The sequence below is a fragment of the Sphaeramia orbicularis genome, chromosome 16 (assembly GCF_902148855.1).
Source record: "Sphaeramia orbicularis chromosome 16, fSphaOr1.1, whole genome shotgun sequence".
NCBI classification, from domain to species: Eukaryota; Metazoa; Chordata; class Actinopteri; order Kurtiformes; family Apogonidae; genus Sphaeramia; species Sphaeramia orbicularis.
The window spans coordinates 35,576,863-35,601,486 of record NC_043972.1 but is presented as its reverse complement, the minus strand read 5'-3'; the positions used below and the strand labels follow the sequence as shown (position 1 = coordinate 35,601,486).

At 37.1% G+C, this 24,624-nt stretch overlaps 1 protein-coding gene across 6 annotated transcripts; it reads left to right on the top strand.

The window, feature by feature from the left end:
* Positions 1 to 1,653: 1,653 nt before the first annotated feature.
* Positions 1,654 to 21,314, top strand: rorc (RAR-related orphan receptor C). 6 transcript variants are annotated; one of them, XM_030157635.1, is made up of 13 exons: positions 1,654 to 1,926; positions 2,039 to 2,121; positions 6,643 to 6,672; positions 15,126 to 15,211; positions 15,375 to 15,516; positions 16,787 to 17,134; positions 17,795 to 17,896; positions 17,970 to 18,091; positions 18,322 to 18,454; positions 18,565 to 18,672; positions 18,795 to 18,905; positions 19,682 to 19,791; positions 19,930 to 21,314. In XM_030157635.1, exons 2-13 carry the CDS (start codon positions 2,070 to 2,072, stop codon positions 20,092 to 20,094), a joined length of 1,509 nt encoding a protein of 502 aa, XP_030013495.1. In that variant the 5' UTR covers positions 1,654 to 1,926; positions 2,039 to 2,069; the 3' UTR covers positions 20,095 to 21,314. The 6 variants fall into 6 exon arrangements, with proteins under 6 accessions (XP_030013495.1, XP_030013496.1, XP_030013497.1 ...); XM_030157636.1 differs by having other exon boundaries at positions 2,035 to 2,121; XM_030157637.1 differs by having other exon boundaries at positions 2,031 to 2,121.
* Positions 21,315 to 24,624: the final 3,310 nt, after the last annotated feature.

Here is a 24,624-nt window from a genome sequence, read left to right as displayed (position 1 = left end):
GGTCTTTGGGGGGCCCCTCCATCTCTAACCTCAGTAAAATGCAGATGGAAATGCTACCGTAGGGTGTTTGCGTGTGTTTTGTGGGGGGTACAGGACAAATGAACACCAGCAGTTATTTTTTTTTTCCTTTTTCTGAAGAGTCATGTGGTCAAGTTGGGTGTGATTAGGAAGGTGGGGGGCAGAGAAGGGGCAGTTTGTAACTTTCAGTTAAAACCACCTGCAACAAGTTCTGCCCACTTAAGCGTTTTCTAAACGTTCTTTTTTTTTTTTAGATGAAATATTTTCTGAGCAGTGCAGCATCTTCTTGGAAAGCTAAATAGATCCACGTGACTCATATAATCTATATATGTTTAACACAATGAAATTGGTTCAGATCAAGATCCTGCAAGACATACTTATTAAAAGTTGGTGTTTCTGCAGAATTCAACAGCTATTCACGTTGGAGTATTTAGTACAGTTGCTGACAGTTTCTATACGCATGTGGACCGTCATAGAAATGATAGAGATGGAGATGCTGACTGTGCACATTCCATTTTATTTCATTGTCCCTCACATGGCATGTTGTACCTGCACACACATATATACTCACTGTGTGTGGGTGCCATGTCGACAAGCTTCTATTCTACCACAATGATGTGAAACGAGATTATTACTTCAATTTAAACCAGGTACCCAGATAGCAAAATCATTATGGTTTAAATCTGTCCCAAAACTGGCATGCCATTTTGGTAAAGTTCTGGGCGGATGGATGGGCCCTAAATGGCCCAAAATAGGCAAGCCAAAATCAAACCAGAAGGAAGCCAAAATTCACCCAAAACTAATTGCGGACTTCCAAAATATAGCCATAACTGTTCCAGAAAAAGCCCCAAATCCCTAATCCAGCCAAAAAGTAGCCAAAACTGACCCAATGAGAGGCCAAAAGGAGGCCAAAATTCACCCATAATTGTGTTGATCATGCTTTTAAAATGAAGTGGGTTTTCTTCTGGGTGGAAATTCCCGCTCTTTGCGCAGTGTTTTGGCTTTACAGAAATATGCCAAACACAACAAAAAACATCCATATATGGAATAAGATGTTGCCGCTCTTTAGTCAATCTTCTGGCTTACCATAAACATGCCATACCATCCCTGTACTTGATCCCGCTCTTTGCCCAGTCTTTTGGTTCACCACACATATGCCAGAACTCAGCCATATATTGCTGGTGCCTCCATATCTATTAAGGATAACCTTAATCATACCACAGTTAAGCCTAAAGGTTTTCATAACGCCCAAAAGAAAGCCAAAAATGCCAAATGTATGCCATATACTGCCAAATCTTGCTATCTGGGTATCACATTGCATCATTAAAATATAATTATACACTAGCAGAATCCATCTTTTTAAAAGTGAAATAATGATACCCAAATTGCAGGGAGTGATTCCTTAAATGTGATCTGGGCCAAACAGCACTGCCTTCCACTTTTGTCCTCTATGCTTTGTATTCCGTCGATTAGTGTGGCGGAAATTTGTGGGCGACAACATGGGATTATATTTCTCAAGCTGAGCACTACAAAGCAAATACCCGATCCGCTGATATACGTAACAGCCGGTGACATAACGCTCTCCAGCCTGCATGGGACGGTCAGGGCGCACAGGGAGCGCACGGAGTGGAAGGGACGGGGAGGGGGGGCCGGGGGCGCACGGGTTGTGTACCCCGGCCGGCCGCTCCAGCTGCACTCTCTACCTCTTCCTCGGGGGGAATTAAATTATTTCAAAACAACCGCACAAGAGGAGGCGAACCAAAAAAAAGGAGACTCTCTCTTTCTCTCGCTTCGAAGTAAGAGGATGACAGCCGAGTTTGGGGAGCCGCTGTAAGGACAGGCAGGAGGCGGTATGGCCGTGCATGTCTTCAAATGCCTGCGCCGGCCCGGGCGTTAGGACACCAACAGGTAGTATGAGCCCAAGTCTGGACACTGTAGCTCTGAATGCAATGGCGGCAGGTGGAGTTAACAACAGACTGACTTAGCGGGCTTCTGCGGTTTGTGTGTGTGAGTGAGATAGGAGTGTGTGAGTGCGCAGGGCCACAGGAGTTATGGAATATGAAGAGCCCGACGCGCCCCCCGGTGACACCCCCATCAAAAGAGGTAAGAGGAGCCCACACCCCAGGTCTGATCTGCACATTGCATTTAGACTGCAGGAGCATATGTGGCCTGGTCGACTTTTAATGACTGTGCAGACATCCAACTTGTTGAATACTTTTATGTCTGTCTGTTATTTCACTGTCTTTTCTACTTTAACCTCACTCTTATCTCCCAGCATGCCATTCCCTGCCCACTCTGACCCACATCACATCATATCACTGCAGCTTTCCTCACATTGTGTCTGTTCTCCACCACAGTGTTTAGTATTATCTTCTTCCCTTCACTCTTATCCATCTTTACCCCCCTAACCCTCCTCATCCCCGTCACTGGGCTGTGGTTAAGGTGCTGTGAGATGGTTAAGAATGGCAGTAAGCCGGAGTAATCCTGGGGATTAGCTCTCATTTTGCTTCTGTTTTTGGTCAGTGCTTTACTATTCAGAGCCTCTGCCCAGCTAAAATAAAACCATTGACAGTCACTTGAGATAAGACACACTGTTTTTGAGACAGAAACCCACTGCACACATTTCCTACTGCTCTCATAGCATGGAGACACAGTTGCCTTGAATTTTCTGCACTGTGGCATCGATTACTATTCAACCACCAATAGAGTGCTGCAGTACAACAAGTATTTATGCTTTTTACTTTGGTAAATATAGCAAGGTTATGGTTAGGTAACACTCCAGCACTATTGATTTTTATTTTGGCCTAAGTACAAGTTCTGTTATTGCATCATCTAATGAATGGTTTATGCCCTGTTAATATGGAAATTTGAAGGTTAGTATAGTTTGTTTAAGACAAAATGTTAGTTCATTAAGTAAGAACTGTAGCCCATATGCTGTATGAACAATGTGTCCTAATCAGAGAAGGTATTTGTCGATAATATTCGGCATTATTAAAGACATACACCCTTATATACTTCGTACTGTATTATACAGTAATGTGTACTCTGCTTATGATGTAAATATGCAATTGGTAGAAGAAAACATACAGCAGATTCAACAATACTAACACACAGCAAATTGATAGTGTTTGTAACATGGGAACATGCACAGAAGAGTGGCATTACATTTTCTGCATACATCAACTCTGTGATTAATGTATAACTTGTAGCAAAGGGCATTTTAATTCCATTTTGAAGTCGAATAACCAACTCATTTTAAGTCGATTATTAAGACCACTCAAACCATAACAATAATAAAAAAAACAAAACAAAAACTGACCAATCAAGAGTGGGTGAACTTAAGTATACCATTTAATTTATAAAAACACTTTAAACACTGTTTCAGACTACTCAACATATGCAGGACTCGGGAAAAAACAGCGTTATTAACATTATTCCACATCTCACTGATGTAAAACATAAATCTCCTCCTACCTCCACCTCTACCCAAAATAAAAACCAGTGAATGCTTTAAAAGAGATGTTGATTATTTATATTATATTACTTATTTTCTGACTAATCGACTAACTGATTATTCCATCAGGTCCCTAGTAATGTGGGATGTAATCTATAGAATATGGAGTGAAGAAAATGCATTCCTATTAGAAATATGTGACTTCTAATGTTCACAGCCACTGATTCCTGTTTTATATTGTTCTTTTATTATGTTGTATTCCGGCTTTTTAAGAAGCTTTTTTTTGCAAATGGGCAATGTTCTAATGTAGAATAATTTTTATGTCATCATTATTTTTGAGGCTCTTTCATAAAAATGCATCTTCAGCTAACTAAGTAGGTTTGAGATGTGCTGTTTTAATCTGGTTACAGTGGAGTTTCAGTGTGGTTGTCGAGTTTTTCAGACTGCTGAGATGGCTCTTTTTAAGGCGATGACAGTCTTGGTTTTGGTGGCTGTTGTGGGTGTCTTCTTATTTTTCTTGAGCACTGGGTTTTCATTGCTGGTACTGCTCCACATTGCTTTTCCTCGTACCTGTGGAGAGTAAGTCTTTGTTTCATGACAAATTGTCTGTGGTGTCCCTCAGGGATTTATCACAGGCCCAATACTTTTCTCTCCATGTAAGATGAAACTTTTTGATTAAGAGTAAAAAATTTATACATTTTTTTAGTTTGTGAAGTTGTTATCCAATATCAGTAGATTAACTGTACAATTATTTTGCATAGGATTCTCAGGCAGTTTTTTTGGGGGGCCATTAAAGATTTAAGGATGATTGATTACCCTAACTCTGACTGACATCTTTTAAAACTTACATTTTGAAAATTAGATAAATGTTTGGCCAAATATTGGGCGTAGTTTAAAGAAGTTTAACACCAGTATTAATACTGATGCCAAACTTTCTAACAATTCCTTTTTTTTATTCCATTTTTCAGTTCATCATCATGTTCATACATTCAAACTAGTATCATAACATAACAACCATACACCTATTTACGAGAATGCTGTTGAACTTTTTGTTTTGGTTTCAACTCTGTAATTTTATGTTTCAGCGCTCTGGAATCTTTACCACTCAAAAAAGTTTTACAACATAAAAATGAGAGTATTTACCACAATTAGATTTTGCCTGTTAACATATAATATGAAGAATCTAAACTAAGTCATGTGTATCTGCTGCATGTGCTGATGCTGATAAGATCCTTTTTAGGTACTGAAACGTATCGAACTATGAGATGTTAACTGATACTTGATAGTAAGTGACTCGGTACTGAACCCCATATTTTGACTAATTTTATGTTTCTTTGTAGTTTTTACAGTAAAAGTGTGTGTTATGTGCCTGTTGTATTTTGTGAATTACTTTTTTTTTTTTTTTTTTACATCTATTAATTCTTACTCAAATAAACCATTCCAGTTAATACAGATTTCAGAATTGTACTTTCCTATGATGTCTATGAAAGGATAAGAAGTATTGTATTGATATATATTTATATTGGGTGTCTAGTCTGTGCTTAGTGTTTCACTTTTTTATGTTCAGGCACAGTTGTCGGCCTACTCTTTGACTCTTTGACTCTGTTCACTGGTCTTCAGTACTGTTATGTAACGCAACAACTGTCACTTCAGCAGTCGGCTTAGATGTCAGACTGTAGTGATGTTGGTGAGACTTTGATGAGTGCAGGGTTGGTATTTGTTTTTTCATAAGAACCAGCCACCTATGGTTATGTACAGTATGGGTTTGTGTTGACAAGGTGGGTTTATGACCTAGTTAATATTGGGGTTTTACTAAATCTGTACAGTTACATGTTGGTCAGATGTTGGTGATTGCATGACAAACTTCCTCAACCATTAGCTGCAAACCCCACATTTATTTAACCAAACATTTATTCCATTATGTGTGAAGATGAATTTCAGTCACTTAAAATCATAAGGTTATTTTTAATAAATGACCACAAACTTTAAAATTTAGTAGAAAATGTCTTTGTCTTTAAATGACTAAATGAAGCTCGTTTTAACGAAAAAAATTCTGTGACCTATCTTTGAACTAAAACAGGAATTCAACAACTCACAAATCCTAATGTCACACTGAAACAAGAGCTTTTTTGTTTCTGCTGTGGGTGAAGTAACACAGTTTGTTCAATAAATAAAACCAAGCAAATAATCTACAGCATTTTAGGAAAAAGTGCAGGGAATTTTATCCGCTCATACTGATGGCTAAAACCGTATTAAGTCAGTGCTTAATTTTTTAACATATTAACTATGTTCCATATCCCTCAGTGGAAATATTCAAAACCCTTGGAAAATAACAGTCTCCATCTATTAAGTCATATTTTGTCGATAAATTCAGTTTTAAATATGACAGCGTTTCTGTTGGTGTCAATTAACCCGCATTTATTTAGCAATCGCCACAAACCTTTGTTCAGACAGTGTTGAAATTTCTTTACATTTTCCGTCTGTGTGTGCACTGCTCTTTTTTCATTCAGTGTTTTCTGCTTATGAAGCAAAACAGATTTGATGAGGGGAGGAAAACAGTGGAAACCACAAGGGCCTGATCTGGCGCCAGACAAAGACCGGCTAGCTCTAAGTCTTCCATTGATACTTATCTCTCTTTGCGTTTAAACCTCTCCGTCTCACAAACACACACAGCTCCATAAATAAACTCACTGGCCTTCCTTGTATTTACTCACACTCACTGCAATTTAGACTTTCTCACAATTGCGGTCAAACAGTCAGACAAAAAAAAGGGGGCCGATTGCTTCAGAGACACCCACCTTCCTCTGCCTTGACTTTGTCACACAACTATGTTTTAGGTAAGTTTAGCTTAGTTCAGTCTGTGATACTTTATTTAGAATTAATTACTTTCACCCTGTTATATGTAAAACATATCAAGTCTAGTCCATTTTAAAATCACTTTGGTGGCAAAATGCTCTTGTTGCATAGAAATCACAATTATTTACCCAGTTCTAATGTTTTTAACCATGTAAAAGCAAGGTTAAAAACTTTAAAACACAAGTGAAAATGTTTGACTTGACTCTCATATAAAAAGCTGACTTTACTTCAAGTGTCTGCTTTAACATGTTTAAAACCACTTTAGAAAAAAGTTTAAAGGTTTTGATCATCTAATCATATTTTCTCTGCCTCAGGAGGACTTTTATCCAAGAAGACCCATTTGAGTAAGTTTTCTGACATATTCTAGCTCATTCTATGTGTTTGTGTGTGTTATGTGGTAATGGCTTTGCTTGTGTTTGTGCTAGATATTTGTGCATGCATCGTGGTTAAATTCACTTTTACTGAACATATAACATTGCACCTGTACAGCAACACACGTACTGTGGTGTCGCTGGAGTTAGGCCATTAGTAGTAGAGTGTATATTCTGGCTGTTGCACCTGTGTTGCCCCCCTCACAAACACACACATATGTACACACACCACATACACATTGTGATGAAAATACCAACTACTATGGCTTTGACACTTTGGTATCTGAATGCAGATGACAGCGATAACATCTCTTCTTTTTTTAACTACTTGGTTTAACACTTTCTGCCGCAACTTAAGTGCACCTGGGTGTGTTATCATGGGTGGAGACGCTGGGTGTAACATTTTCCTGGCTTCAGCTTAAGTGATATGATGATAAACATATTGATAATTATATTGGTGTCTATACTTGAAATTGGATATAAAATCTGTGTATCTGCAGAGTGGAAGAATCATAGGAGAGAAAAGAAAATGATGAGAAACAATGAAGCTGTACATCCTGAAATGTGGCTCATTAAGGACATAAAGACATTTTTTTAAATACACTGTTGCCCATAAAGTTGGAATAATGTTGATTTCAGGCACATTCTTCTTTTTATTCCTATTTATATACATCAGTAATCACCTTTGACCAGGTGCAATGATACTGAGTCCCATTTAGACTTTATTCATCAAGAATACATCACATTGTCACAATCATTTCATAAGAACATGTAAAAAATACTTTATTCCAACCTTATAGGCGACAGTGTATATATAATTATACATTTAATTCTAAATGCTGATAAGGAAATAAGCAAACCTGAAGCCTCAGGTCAGGTTGGGAATAGAAATGTAGTCTTACTATAATGAAAAGTTTCTCTTACTTACATGCTCTTTCTGCTCCCTGAGTTATTCCTGTTAATAATGGTTTGATTTTAATTCTCAAGGAGTCTCACACCAATGTCTGAAAAGCTTTTTTTTTGTATGTAGTATTAAGTGAGGGGGTGAAAGATAACAACAAAGATAAAGGAAAAAAGTACCTTGACAAAAAAGACAGATCAGGGGACAGTCCCCCCCCTTCTTTGATTCTGTCGCTCACTCCCTCTCACACAGAAACTGACAAGGAAGGTGAGGCGGTGACTGACACTCAAAAGTCTGAATATGTGCGCTGAAGCTGCAGTGAGCACACAACTCTTCTTGCTTTAGGACGAAAAGAAAAAGAAAGAATAGGACTGTCAAAAAAAAGTGTGTAAAGAAAGACTTGTTAGACCAAGTGAGATTAAAAGTGAGTTTGTGAAAGTGGGACAAGCGTCTGAAACAAGTGGAGGAGTGAGGATGATGCGAGGTAGGGATAACGTTCTTGGGTAGTTGATGTGTGTGTCTGTCTGTTTGTGTGTGTGTGTGTGTGGGCAGCGCAATCAAAGGTAATTTATCAAATAGATCAATAACACATTTTGACAGTTTCTTTTAACACAGGCGGATGCAGTATCACTTCTATACATGACTCTGTAACCTGTGATGAAATTCAATTATGTTCTTATCAGGTTATCTGATGCTGCATTATGGTTTTATAGAGCGCTGTCTTTTCACCGCTTTTATCACATTCTTCACATCTTGGTATTTAAACACTCATGCAATCGACATAATCAGCACAGTTGAAGTTCACCAGGGTTCAAGAATGTGCTTCTTGCTCACCTTTAATATTTGATATAATGCTTTTTTCAACATTGCATTTCAAGTTTAGACATTTTAAGGTGTGCAGATATCAAGATTTGGCACTTTTGACAAGATTAGTCAACAATTTTAATGTCCAAAATATTCTGTAACTAGCCATACACAAATGTATTTATATAGTGTATGAAGGATGGTGGTCTTATTTGTTTTGAAACTTGATATCTAAAACTACCTGTTTTGTCAACTGGTACATTCACATCAACGTCTGTGTTTTCATTGAATGGTTTTGGAATATGACTCAATTTTGAGATCCTTTGATGAATTGAAGATTTGAATCATGCCGCAGATATTTCTCATTTCTCACTCCCACATGTACAGAGCACCTAAGGTAAGTAGTTCAAATACCTCTACATGAGAAATAGAATTTAAACAGTAAAATGAGTGATTTCACTTGTCACTTTACCTCTGACTCAAAGTCATTATGTTCCTGTAATAAAAAATTTAACAATCTTAATTCAAAGCAGTTGTGGGAAATCTAAAAGCAAAACAACTAGATGATATTCTGACATCTGAGATATTTTAGAGCTTTTTGCAAATCTGCAAACTAGATCCTTCACAAGCCACACAGGGCCAGTGCCAGAGTTTGTAGAGGATGAGAGTAAATAACTTCCCTGAATGTGATCCTAGTCGGTTCTCAGCTGGAGGATGACAATGTTGACTGGAACAAGTGTGATAAAGAGTTGCGCCCAAAAACATAACACAGCAATTAGGCCATTCACAGGAGAAAACAGAATACGCAAAAACGAAAGAGACAGGAAAAACAGGATGCTCTAAAACCACGCTGCATCATTTTGGATGGACTGATAAACCCACACACACACACACACACACACACACACGTACACACACTAAATATTTTTGAGCTGCAGATAAAATGCTGATGATATTCTTTAAATATGGACATGAAAAAAAAAAAGTATAATTAAGTATAATTTATATCTTCCACAATACCAAAATATACAATAAAAATACAAAAAGAAATACAGACAATTCCAACAGTAGTTGAGGTTTAACTTACACTTTTCTGCAACATGCAAACGCATGCACACATGTAAAGATGCACTTGCATGGACACAGCTGTTTTTTAGATGGCGCCTAGATGTAGCATATCTTTACACTGCAGCTGTGTGTGGATACTGTGTGTAAGTGGGAGGAAGAATATGCTCCCACTGCTGAAAAGGAAAGGCTTCACAGTCTTTTCGTTCATTATTATTTACTATCAACTATTAATTGTTTATTAAATGATCTGTTTCAACCTTCTGTCAGTGGGCTTCACATAGTCAGACTTTGCACGCAAACACATTACTTATGGCTTTGTTGTTGTGTTCGGGGGATTCCTGTGTAGATTCTTATATAGTTTCTTTATCAGAAAGGATTTCCTTGTTCCTCTGGGTGCAAAATGCTGCACGGCACTTCCAAAGCAGCAAAGCAGTTGGCGTTACATCAAAGAATGTGTCAAAATTGCAGGTGACACATTCCCCCCCAAAACACAGTAACTCAAATTCAGAAGCTAAGTGATTCATACCCCTTTCTATGGCCAAAACATTACCTTGTTCAAACAGCCCCAAATTCAGGGTGCACTTCAAAGTAAACTGTGATAAACCTCATGCTAATCGGTGTTCAGACTAGCTTTGATCATTTCGGTTTTCTCAGATAAAGTTCTCTTCTGTTCTCTTTGGTGCTGTCAAATTATGAATGACATGATAGAGTTCTCACGTTTCTGTAAAGATCATTGTGGTGTGATTTGATAACATGGATATTTAAAATTCATGGGTTTATGCTCAATGCTCAATATGCACTAATGGAAATGTTTCAGAAAATGAGCAGTGTCAAATACGGTCAGTGTAAATTCACAAGTAAATAACAATTGTTTCTATTTTACCCGTTGATAAATACTGTTTCCTTTATTGTTTATGTTTTATTTAAGATATTTGAATACAAAATATATAGATAATGGTGTTGTAAATTATGTTTTCTGACATATACAGTTTTAGGTTTTATTTTCTGAAAGGAGTAAGTGCAGCTATTTTACAGCTTTAATCAATCTGGTATAGTTTTGTGTGTCAGGTGCTATAAATCTAACGTCTCATATGATATATTGATCAGTTCATTTCCATTCATTTCAATACAGTTCAGTACACTTCAAAATTTATTAAGGACACAGCTTCATACATACAATTTAAATAGAAAAACAGAAAGATAATGTAAGTCTGTACGTCTGACTGAGCTGACTTCAGGTTTACCTAGAGTCAAAATTATGTAGTTTTCACATCTTGACATTCTACCTATAGAACAGATTTATTGTCACAGTAGAACAGGTGTCATCATCAACACTGGTAGACATTTGGATATCACAACTTCTAGGGGTTTTGAGCGGCAGCCTCATACTGTCATTATGTGCCACAGTAGGTCTCTACTTTTTTATTTTAATGCAAAAGCAAACAACACTTTAAACAGAGGTTTACACAGTCTGTGTATGCATACTGAATTTACAAGCGAACATACAAGCGTACACACGTAACACTGTCTGTGTGTATCCCTGTCATGTTAAACATCACTAGTTATGTAATGGCTTTAATATAATCTCATCATATACCTTAAAGGTAGTAAAAATCAGGAAATACTAATTTTATATGGCCTATGCATTACATTTTGTGTCAACATCTATACCATATTGTGAACAAACAATAAATGCTGAGGTCCAGAGCTACTAGGAGACAAAATTACCCCACTGATTCATGTACATAACAGATTTGTTGACTATTTACTGATGTTTCACAAAGACAGAGGAAAAAGCCTGCACTATCAGGCCATTTCCTATTGATTTTTTTTTTTTTAAACTAAAATTCCTTCTTTTCACAGTGTAACTGTAGATAAATGGTTTTAGTTGCCTTATTATCAACCAAAGTATATTGGTTTCATATTTTACTTAATCTGTAAATATTGTCAAGATGCCGTGAAATTTTTCCTCATTGTGATACTAAATAAAATCTCTGCATATATTTGAAAACAATTATACGGCCACAGAAAGTGATGTGTATGAGCCAAAAAAGAAAATTATGGAAATAGTTATTAATGACTTAAAATAGCATTGCGTAAGGGTTATGAACTTGTAGCATAAGTGATCATAAACAGTGTATACTCAGCATTATCGCTTACAAAATCCTGAGATTGAGTAACTGTGTGTGTGTGTGTGTGTGACAGTAATAATCTGTGTGCATGTTTGTGCATCAGTGACAGAAGTGTACACAAACTTTGTTTGCATTCTTGCTTGCGTCTGTACCAAACGTAAGCTTCCGTCAGAGGAAAGTTGAGGTTTTATGTCCGTTTAAAGTGCAATGAACAGACTGCTGATGAGGTGATTTTAGACACAATGATGGCTGACGCTGGTATTATCCACATACACATGCATGTGTGGCATGCCAAAATTGTGAAACAAATTCTCTCTGTACTGTTTTCTTCTTTTTACCATTTTGGGGTTTTTTTCTGCCTTTTTTCCTTCAATATTTGTCATTTTGCTGTACGTTGTGTTCAGCTTTTCCGTCTCAGGAAAAGTTTTCTCTTGCAGGCCCTCACGAGTATTTAATACATATTGATGACACTTCCACTTTTTTTCAAGTTTGTTCAGTTTGATTTATTGCAGATTTGTGCAGAGTTTGCACTTTTCTTAAAAAAATCAGATTTGAGAAAAAAAATCTAATGGCTACTGGAAATCATTGGTCTGATAAAATACCTGTGAGTGCAGTTTCATGATGTTACGTATGCGTTTAGGCCGAGTCTGGCGAAAATGCATTTTAAAGCCATTAAAGTCATTGATACTTTTAAATACTGACTGAAAAGTGTGAATCAGCCTCTACTGAATCTGCGGTGCAATGTCTTCATATACTGTGCGTGCGGAAGTGTGGGAGGTGGCACTCTTTTATTTTGAGTACCAAACCAAAATATTTCCATCACCATTGACGACTGTATCAAACCTCTCCACTGCTTAAGATTATGTAGCCTAATAATAATTTTGCATACAGTGTCATTATATTATACACATGTTAATGCAGTTTTTTGTGATGTGTGTGGTGTTTTAGGTTAATTTGTTTTGCGTTACTGGAAAGTTGCAATGAACCAGCATGTTTAGAGATGCTGCAGTACTTTGGTTTTACCGTTTGTTCCGGGGCATTCTGTACATAAGCAAATGAGCTTTATAACTGTAACCCTGATGTTCTTGCTAAGTAGGTTTTGTTGAGTTCTCATGAAGAACTCCAACAAGAGCATAAACTTACTGTGTATTAATTTAAATATTTATTCATGTGCCAGAAAAAAAGTGTGATTCAAAATGTTCTGTACGTGTTCTTCAGCATTAAGCATTGATTTTCAGTCATATTGCATGAAAGGGGTGAGAAAAACACTTATGGAAGAAACAAAGGTGGTTTGGTTGTTTTCAGTATTTTTATCTTTATCTCTCTCACACACTTACACATACAGCAGGAGATTCAGGGTCTGATCGGTCTAGGCCTGTGGCTGAGGTGATAATGACAAATCCAGTGACCTTATTTTGATCTGGTGAGAGACGATCATTCCTCGGTACTGATCTGGTGAAGTTAATTGTCACTTACTACGTCTTTTGTGCCCACACATGCAGACGATGAGAGGCAGACAGAAACATATTATGCAGGGTCAAGTCGGTTCATGTTTCATTGCTGCACCAAAAGGCACTTGTCATGCTGTGATCAGTTCTGTGGTATTAATTCATATTGTATAGAAATTTGTTAGACGGGTACTGTATGTGAGTGGTGCGTATGTGTTTATGTGTGATTGCATGAGTGAACAGTGAAAGGTTGTGGGTCACAGTGGATTTCCTGTTGTTTGAGGTTGACAATCAGAACTGAAATAGTGAGAAAAAACAGAGACCACTGATGTTCCCTCCACCTATCCTACACTGCTGACAGAAACACAATCATAGTTTCCTACTGAGGTACTTTATTTTACTTAATAAACAATGATCTGTGACAGGCAAAGAAATACTACTCTGCATATATTTCTAACCAAATCACCCAGTTTGAGTTTCACAGTATCAGCCACTTGGTAAATCTGTGAAATCCTGTACCGATTATCCTTATCTTGGTGAATCTTGAGGTTAATAATCAACATAGTTAATCAGTGTATCGATGCAGCTATAGTCATTCTTGCAGTGCGTATTTCTGCTTCGTTCTGTACACACACTCGTAGTGTACACATGTGTTTACAAAGACCACTGTCCTTTTCACAAGCCTACAGTGATCCCCGTGGCAGCAGATAAAGAGGGCACGCACTGACACACTAACACACACTCGTGAACAAATCTGACACAGTTATGCACGGAAATGCATATATGATATAAGCATCAACACTCAGACATAACAATCGCATATTGAGAGCTTTTGTGGAAAGAAGAAATCAGACCGTTGTAGGTGAGAGAAGACATGCATTTAATATATGCACTGTACACTTCTTTTAAGGACCGTCTCTATATGTATGGGACTAAAACTGACAGATTAGCATTTGATTTTTGACATTAAATTAGAAAAGTGAAGAGTGTGATGACACTTTGTACAGATCAGGGGCACAGGGGGAGGTGAGAGGGGAGAGGGGGATGGCCATTACTGGCAGTGATGAGGGAGAGAGACTGCATTACTGGCAGCTGAGTCCTTTATGAGCGAGATAGAGAAGGATTTCAAAAAAGAAAGAAATGACATGAAAGAGGGACAGTCAGAGTGAAAGAGAAGCCGGTGAACCACTTGAAAAGACTCTGAGGTTGACACCTTCACATTCTCCGCCTTTCTCCATCTGCAAATATTCCATGTCCTCACAAGTCTCCCTCCCCATTGTATTTGATGTTATTTTGTTCATTATTATAGAGAAATGAGGTGTTTGAAACAGGGAAATACCTCAAGTGTACTCTGGTCACACAACAACTGATAGATACTTAAGGGGAAGTCCAGCATAAGATAAGATGACGCAGTTGGAGGCACTTTCTGCTGTCTCTTTGTGAAATATAGTAATGTCACAGTCGTGCCAGTTCCCACATTTTACTGCTAGCTGGCATTTTCTACTTCCACAGAGACAAGCATTTTAGTTTTATGTATAATTCTTTAACACAGTTATCTGAATATTCTTAAACGTTATATTTTTGTCAACAAATTTTGTCACAAACTTCTCAGTTGTGTTGCATCATTTAATAATAGTGTTTTAATAACTGTTTACATGTTTTGCTGGTTGCTGCTGGTTGGCTCTCTTTTTGCTTTATTTGAATGAATGTTGAATAAAAGAGAAAAGTTGCACAAAAAATACAAAAACCAAGGCACCTTCTTATAAATTTAAAATACCAGGAGGACAGAGGGTTTGTGCTGCTGATGAAGGCCAGCAGCTGAGATGTGTTGGGGCTCAGTGAGTTCTATTGAGACATGCCATAATTAATAAAGGCATTTTAAAATGATAAGAGAGTGCCTTGGTTTTTGTATTTTTTGTGCATTGACGGTCCTTTCGCCAAAGAGCACCTCTTTTACTATTTTTCATTTCTGCCTGGAGGTCCATGAAGCGTTTGTCTTTGCTGTTTGTTCAAGAGAAGAGAAAAGTTATCACAACTGAATTTGCCTCGTTTTTTTTTTCTTCTCTTTTTTAGCCCAGATTGAAGTTATCCCATGCAAGATCTGCGGTGATAAGTCCTCTGGAGTGCATTATGGAGTCATCACTTGTGAGGGCTGTAAGGTGAGTGAACAGGATCAAAGACACCAATAGAGGAATGCCAAATGAACCAATCCATGTTGGTTTGGATGGTTCACTTACACTTACACTCTGAGATGTGAGTGGATGTTTATGTTTCGCACACAAATAACTCACGTGTATGTACCATGATTTACCCACACCTCAGGGATTTTTCCGGCGGAGCCAGCTGCCTACTGTGTCCTACTCCTGCTCCAGGCAGAGTAACTGTCAGATCGACCGGGCCAGTCGCAACCGCTGTCAGCACTGCCGTCTGCAGAAGTGTTTGGCTCAGGGCATGAGTAGAGATGGTGAGGCATGCACACACTGATCGACACCATGCACTTGAATGAGGATGTGAACTACAGGACTAAGAAAAGCTAACGCTCATCATAAAGTTAATAAATCTAATGTTTTTGAGCAGGTTTTGGAAACAGAAATTTCAGCAGTGAAAACATTCATTCATTCATTACTCCTACTACTAATTTTGTGAAGTGTGTAATTCTTAGGAGGGTTGAGGGGATGCTGGACTGGGGTTCACATTGAATGTGTGGTCAATGCATCGCACGGCAGACATATAGACATATAGAGACGTACAACCAGTCACTCTCATGTTCACATCTATGGGCAATTTAGATTGACCAATTAAGATAAGGTAAGGTAAGGTAAGGTAAGGTAAGATAAGATATACTTTATTGATCCCCTAAGGGGGAAATTCAAATGTACAGCAGCACATGACCTTTAATATCAAATACAATGGAAAAATAGAAGATAAAAAATATAAAATAAATTTGTTAAAGTGACTGAATGACATAAATAGTAATAATAATAGTAAATAAAGTAACAAGTGTGCAGTAGATAATACTGACAGATGCAAAAGTCTGTTCAGAGAAGGATGTACTTTAGGCCAAGCTGCTGTTGTACAGTTACATAAAATGCTGTATGTCCTGTTTCCCTGGTCAGCAACAGTAGATGCAGCTACTATAAATCTATAAAGTAAACACATTTTATATTCGCAATAAAGTTTACTTCTATTGCTCAGATAAACAGTGTCTCTTTTATTGCCTCTGTTGTGCTGAAAGTTGGATATCTGACAGCAGAACCTCCTCTGTGTCTGTTTTATTATTTTCATTCATATTGCTGTTAATAAAATAATGATAAATGTTTTTGTATAAATCTTATGTCTGTTGTTTCTGCTCATTTAGCCACTCTGTTTCTGTTTAGTAGCAGATTCTTAAAGTGTAAAAAGAAAGACTATATATGAAATCACACAAAAATTATACTCAAAATATATACTGAAAAATATTGACTATTTACAAAACTGCAAAGAAATGCTAAAATATTTGAAAAGCCAACTCTATACCACAGATAGAGGAAAAATATACAACATATAAAGGATATATACAGGAAAAATATTCAGGTAAAAGTAAAAACAAGGTGCATGAGTTATGAGTATTGCACCAAGGGAGGGTGAGTAGTGCATTGTCCATTAGACTGAGGGTGGTGGTTATTCAGTCAGTGGGGGGTGGGGGTACATTTAACAGCTTATATTCTCATGCCATCATTTGTTGCCCTCCCCAGCGGTGAAATTTGGCCGGATGTCCAAACGTCAGCGGGATTCTCTGATAGCTGAAGTGGAGAGACACCGTCAGCAGCAGCAGCAGCAGCAGCAGCTCCAGGGAGACCCCCAGGCTGTACTGTCCTATCCTGCAAAGGCCCGACCGGACCGCTCCCCTCAGCTCATTCAGCCCATGCCGTCAGCCTACTCCTTCACCGGTGACACAGAGCTGCTCTCCTACGCAGCAGATGTTCCCCCCTACCTGGTTTGTTCCCCTAATGAGTCGGGCTTGATCTACCGAGGCAATGGCATCTCCCCAACATCCAGATCCCAGGGCAGGGGTGATGGCGGTGGACACCTTGACATAAGAGGTGAGGCGCTCATGTCTACATTATAAACAGCCTTGTTTCATAAACACAAAAGTACAAGTCCAGATGATTATATAAAAAGAACCTAGAGTACTGTCTAAACTTCATTTGTTACTCTTTAAAAGTAAAAATGTATATGCTCTGAAATGTAGAAAAAGCACAATGTTGTTTCCGTTCAAAGCTAAATGAACCTCCCATTATATTATGCAGTGTGAAGACTTTAAGTGTGAAAAAAGAAAAAAAGAAAACATTTCTTTGCATTCTATGTGCATGACATGCACAGATGGGATACATCAGGTGATATTTTTTCTGTCTTTTTATCATCCCATCCATTAAGTTTTAATGGATTTTGATGTAGGGAAGGTACACATTATGCAGCACATTATAAAACGGTCTAAGAAATAAAAGAATTCTCCTCAAATGCCTTAAAATTATAATAAGGAGCTTTTTTTGAAAATGTAAGGAGTTGAAAATTTAGGTATTTGTATTAAAACATAGAGATAAATGTAAAATGTAATAAGGTGGCAAAAAAATGCACACTCAAGTATATATATACCAAGTACAGGTATCTATGCCACAAAATTCTACATAAGTATAGTGGAAATGTGTTGGTAGTGTGATATTTCCTACCTGTGTAATTTCCTGTTTTCCTTCTCTGTCCAGGATTCGACTCCAGACAGCCGTCTCATGATCTGATGGGGATTCATCCCTACAGTCCTCTGGAGGATTCTTACAGCCTCCATCCTCATTCTCTGAGAAACACAGGTGAGCCAGCAAACTCACATGTGTAACCGTGTGTCATCTGTGCAATATTTATGAGCGCATCTGTTTTTTTCAGATGAGCTGTGTGCCAGTATTGTGCGTTCCCACCGAGAGACCAGTCAGTATAGAGTGGAGGAGCTGCACGCTCTCAGATGGAAGCTGTTCAGCAGAGATGAGATCCAAGCCTACCAGAGCAAAGTACACCAAACTATTATCTGTTGGCTCCATTTACTGGAGCCCTGCTGGTTTTTGTGCAACCTTATTCAGATAGTCTGAAAACAAACCATTCCATTTAAGATGGCCTCAGGAGGAGTTGAATTTTCTGTCATGTGAATCATGCTGAGCACTAAAAAAAACTGTGGAATGTCTGAAAAAGCTCACACATCTGCTCTCTGCCTTCATACATGATCTTCTCCATCTCTCTCCAGACTGTTGATGAGATGTGGCAGCACTGTGCCATTCGACTGACAGACGCCGTGCAGTATGTGGTAGAGTTTGCAAAACACATCCCAGGTTTCCGTATGCTCAGCCAGAACGACCAGATTGCACTCTTAAAGGCTGGTGAGTTTCACCACAAACATCATCCTCAGTCACAGTCCATATCAGTCTTATCCTAACTCCCATCATTTCCTTATACTAATATTTTCCCTCTTTCGTCTCTTCTCTGTAAGGGTCCATGGAGGTGGTTCTAGTGAGGATGAGTCGCTTCTTTAACACAGAGAACAACACTGTCTTCTTTGATGGGAAATTTGCTGGAACTGAAATCTTCAAGTCTCTGGGTGAACATTTCCTACATGAAAGACTAAAGCAGATACTATTCATGATGTGAATGCATGACATACTGTACATACAGCAACTTACGAGAACAAGCTGACTAACTCTTTGTGCTCTTTTCTTGCAGTTTGTGGTGATTTAATCACAGCAGTGTTTGACTTCGCTCACGATATATGCGCTCTGAAGCTCACTGAGCAGCAGATAGCTCTGTTCAGTGCTTTGGTGCTTATTAATGCAGGTAAGATCAAGTTAGCCATCTGTCTCTCATACTACATTTTATTCCTTAGTTTTACTGCAAAGAGAAGTGACAAAACATTATTACTGATGTATTTATTTTGAATATGAATTTAAAAAAAGAAGAAAAATAAATAAACAAATGAAACATTTAAACATAAGACATATAATACATATTTGAAAAGGAGTGAGAACAAGCATAACATGAAGTGGGACATTCAATGTATTTAATGACCTTTTATTTAAGATTATAACCTGTTTATTTCATCTGATAGAAAGTTGTTTTGGTGACAGCTTTTATATGGTTTATGAAGATCAGATCTGAGTTTATTAATATATATATAGATTTTATTTTCTGATCTTTAATTGTTTGAACATTTTGTTTATATTTCCCTCTGGATGTTTTTATTTTTTATTTTTGGGGAAGCACACTGAATTACCCTTGTGTATGAAGTGCACTATATCAATAAACTTCCCTTTTCTTGCCATAATGAAAACTTATTTGTCTTTCCTTACAATGATTAATCTCTGTTTAAATTTTCTTCAAAAAAATCAGTAGTTACAAGTCATTTCAGCTATAAACTTTTATGTCAGAAAACTGGCTCACAAGTCCTGTCAGTCACATTTCACCCTGTGGTTTTATTTATCCATTCATTTTCTTTCATTCACTTCTTCATTTAAGCATTCTGCCCCCTAGTGGCTGCTGATATACACACATGTTGTTATATATTTTGGAAATGCAGCCATCCTTATTTGCATTGGCTGTGTCTTTCTGCACAGATCGACCATGTCTGGAGGACAGAGGCAGGGTTCAGCGAGTGCAAAGAGGTGTAGAGTTAGGACTCACACACATTTTACACCGTGACAACCAAGAAGGTCTAATGCACAAGGTACTGTACTATTTTCAGTTTAGCAAATAATTTAACAGGTGTAATTATTCTATAATCTGTGTGAAGTTGCATATTCTCACATGTACCTGAGCTTAGTTACAGTTGCATAAATAACCAGAGCCTGTTCCTTTCCTGCAGCTGTACCAGAGGATGGCAGTGTTGCGTTCACTGTGCAGTCTGCACACGGAGAAGCTGTGCTGGTTCAGTCAGCGTTATCCACTCACTGCTCACTCTCTGTTCCCTCCACTCTACAAGGAGCTGTTTGCCTCTGAGGCAGAGCTGCTGCCGGGGACCACTCACTAAAATATGCAGAGTCACATAGATGCATAGACTCATATTTTCCTTTCTGACAGAATATATTTTTCTAATAACAGAGATAAATGAGAGCACATTAATTGTAGTGAGTTAAATATTACACAACTTTGAGCTGATCTTTTTTGGTAGAGCATACCTTTTATTGTTTTGATAGCTTCAAACTGTTTTGTTGACATTGATATATCTGAGTACTTTATCAGTGGAGAGCAACATTCACTATCTCTCAGGATGTGCTTTTGTGGTTCTGTCCAGTTACAACTACTGTGTGCCACAGTATTTTCTGACATAGAGATTCTCAGAGGCAGGAAACCAATCATTATAAAGCTGATTAAAAACTACAGTCAACATAAATCCTATTTTCTGAGTATCTGCTCTGGTAGAATGAACTGTTTTAAGCATATCTGTGAATGTCGGCAGCTGTACTCAGCTTGGATTCATATGCTCAGTATGTTCCAAATATTTATTTTTGTATTTTACCTGTTAGATGGCGCTGTTCTTGCTTTGTGTTAGAACTGTACTTGTAATTCTGTAGATAGGTTGGCAGTGGCAGCAACAGCAGAAGCCAACTGGTCATGAGCGTTTAATAGAGGTTACACCTGCAATAAATCTTGCACTAGATTTACAGGACCCTACCAGTCATTTTTTCCAGCTCACTGTTGTACAAGATTAACAAATTCCATTCCCTGAAACATAAAAATTACACCTAAGTTGAAAGATTCTAGTAAACCTAATCTTTCCTCTCTCCAAAAACAACTGTCCAACTGCAGCCACTAATGAGATGAAAATGAAACTATCTGCCTCTTTGTATCTGTATGTCTCTAGAGAGATGATCCTACTCAGGTTGATGTTGTTTCACAGGTTGACTAATGAATACTCAGCAGCAGTACCTCCAAATGTAATCCTTTGTGTTTGATTAAATCCTTACAGGCCTTTATATCTTTTGCGCTTTGAAAAAAAAAAAAAAAATGCATTAAATGTAGAAAAAAAAAGTGGAGATAGAGCTGAAGACTCTTCCTCTGTGTGCAAACTGCTCCTTTTTTCAGATTAACGTGCATGTGTTTTGTTTAAACAGAAAAGAGAAAATAAAAGAAATAATGACTTTTCAGCATTAAGTACTGTATGTTCAGATGTAGTCCTCTCTGCTGAGGTTTTAAAGAAGACATTTCCATGTAAATCTTCAAATAAACTGCTGAGGGTGTGACACTGAAGAAATGTGTTGACTTCATTAATGACAAAGATCCTGGTATTTCAAAAATAATCCTAATAAGGAAGAGATAAACGGCAAAACAGCATAGTAACCTATTGATTACAGCCACACATATGGTTCCTGCACTGAAACACAACACTTAACCAGAAGGAAATATTAGTAATTATGGTGACCTTTGAAAGTTGGGCTGATGTTGTCATAGACAAAAAGGAAGTGTATTAACAAAGTCTGACCCAGTAAGATTCAGTAAGTGTTACATGTTCAAACTCCAGTTTATTTCTCTCTTCTTAACTATAGGTCCATTCTTTTTGAACTACAGCAATCCTTTAACTGTTGTCTGTTATTTCAAGGACCCATTAAGATAAGATAAGATAAGATAAGATAAGATAAGATAAGATAAGATAAGATAGGATAAGATAAGATAAGATAGGATACAGTGTTCCAGCAGCAGAAAAACAATTACAGCAGAAAAAGAAGGGGGAAAAAAAGATAAATATGTATGAAATGATAAAATATAGAGGTAAGAGAAGCAAAACAGTAAAAACATATAAGATAAGATCTGTATGTAGAAGGGAATTCAAGCTGTAATTCCCATAAAAAGTTGAAATACATCAAAGTACTATAACTATTAGATTTGTATAACGTATTTAGTACAGAATGTTAACAGGTTCTTGGCAAAAGTTACAATATTATGTAAAATCAAGGAATTAAAAATAAACTTGACTTCACTTGATTTCATTCCTGAAAGTGATGGGAGGCAGTAACTGTTGGCCCAGTCTTCTAAAACAACAATCAAACATTGGTAGTCTATCCTGTTCTCTTTTTTTTTTATAAGCCGGAAAACCATTTTAGTAGTTTTACAGGACGACAGCAAGAACGTGTTTCAGTGCTTTCAGTTTGACAAACTGCAGCATTTCCTTCCAGAGGGATGGAAAATTCACAGCGTCTTTTGGATTTGTTTGCCATTCTTCACTTGCTGACCTCTCTCAGGGGAATGTCTGGGACAAACATTGCTTTACAGCTTCCAAACTTTTATCTACTAACGCTTGGCTGAACAGGGATAACCTTCTAGTTTAATCCTTGGCCTATATAAAGTAAACTAGCACATTGGGAGGACGTAGTAGGAGGGGTTACGTGAAGGTCACTGCTTTTTACTGGAATCTTTGATGTGAGTGTCATCTTTGACTCAAACTCAGTGTGTGATAAGAAAAAATGGGACGTATTCAATGTCTTGAAACTCAAGAATACATCAAAAAAGAAAAAAAAAGAAAAAAAAAAAAAGTGGGAATAATATTAATGCATTATCTTGAGCTTGTATTTAACTCATAGAGACCCAAACCACCACTGGCAGCCAAAACAATCTACTGATTTAAAATGTTTAATACCTGTTGATCCACTAATCCTATCAATCCATGTAAATAATTGGTGTAAAATTTAGTTTGTCATCTTTTCATGGTCGTCAGATATGACCCATTTGGACGTTCAGAGGCTCCATAGTGAATGTGGAAACACTGTCATCTTCTACAACATTGATTCACCAAATTCAGATTCAGATTACTTTGCCCCTTGGAGATTAATAAAGTGATCTGAATCTGAATCTGTATCTGAATCTGAATCTGATTCACCAGTAAAACCCATGGAGTGGGATCAATGACAGTGGATGGACACACTTGGTTTATGTTTAGTTATTAATATCTTGGCTCAAGAAGTCACTTTTTCTTCAGTTTTCTCTTTTTTGATATAATAACCTTTTAATTTCCTGTCAGTTTTCATGAACATCTAAATGAAAAAGAGGAAATTAAATACAGCAAAATACATGATTTATAGTGAAAAATGCAAAATACAGAGGATAATATTGTAATGAATTTTAAATAAAGACCAAAATTCATTTGGGAACTGCCAGAAAAGTAACACTGGGTCTTTTGGGTTAAAATGAATTTGCATGTTTTTTGGTGTTTTACTCAAACCAAATCCAATACCAGTCATTAAACTCTCTGCTTCATTTTACATCTGCCACACTGGTTTGATTTATATTGTTTTAACTCTTAGAACTGTGATATTGACTTTTCAGGACGACATTAAAAAAAAAAGTAGTTACAAACATTTTCTACCATTTCACTTTTACAAGTACAACGTATAAACTTGAAAACATTTCACAAATCACTTCCATTTAACCAGACTTTTAGGAGAGCAGGAAACATCTGTGTCTGGCAGAAACTAAATTAACTTTTTGTGGCAAAAGTGACTCATAAAAAGGAAGAACAGTGTGAGTACTTCATTCTGGGAGTAAAATATGCAATTATAGGGGGAAAAAATAGTTGTCTAGATGAATCACATGCCAAGTTGTTTTTTTTGTTGTTGTTTTTTTTTTGTTTTTTTTAATTTTGCAATTATATTTACTAATGAATATAAAATATAAATGTATATAAATGTATAAAATAGTCGAGTATGTTTCATTTGCAAGCATATTTTTTATGACACAATACAATCTACAATAACTCACTTTAACCCTTTCATGCATAGCGGTCACTACAGTGAACAGCTATTCTACAGCTGTTTTCTTGTATATTCATGGAGTTTATTGTTTCAGTTCCATATCAGCCAACACAGTGGACGCCTATGCATCATCCCATACATTGTAATTCATACCATTATTGTAACTTTGCTGTTTTTGATAAACCTGATCTGCAGTAACATGAGTGTAAATCAATTGCATGTTATTGTTAATAGACTGTAATTAAGCATTTTTCTTTGACAAAAAAGGTTTTTTTTGCATATTATCTCCATAAAGTGAGTAATAACTAATATTAGAGTGTGTTAAAATGTAACAAAACTTCAGATTAGCAGCATTAAAAAAAATATTTCCTAGTTTTCCCACAGTGTATCAGTAAATGCATGTTTCTTTGCTTCAAAAATTAAATGCATGATGTCCAGCTGAGTGGATATTTTTGCAACTCCATGAAAAATAGGTTCATATTAATTTTTTCGATCGCATTGTTTTTTCATGTCTAAAGAGGAATAAAAACACCCAAGAAACATAACTGGATTAGGGTCAAAAAACGGTATTCAAAATCTCTCTGACGGGACATTATACAGACAATTTGACCCACATTTTTACTTTTATATTCATTTTTGCGTTAGTTAGACCATAAGGGAATATCCAAAACAAGGAGCTACTTTATATTGAAATAAATGTTGGAATGGCGAGCAATTAAAGTTCGCTCTCTGACGGGACATGACTGTGTTTTGACCCATTAAGGTTCTCATAACTCATGCATGAAAGGGTTAAATCCAGATGTGATAGTAAAATA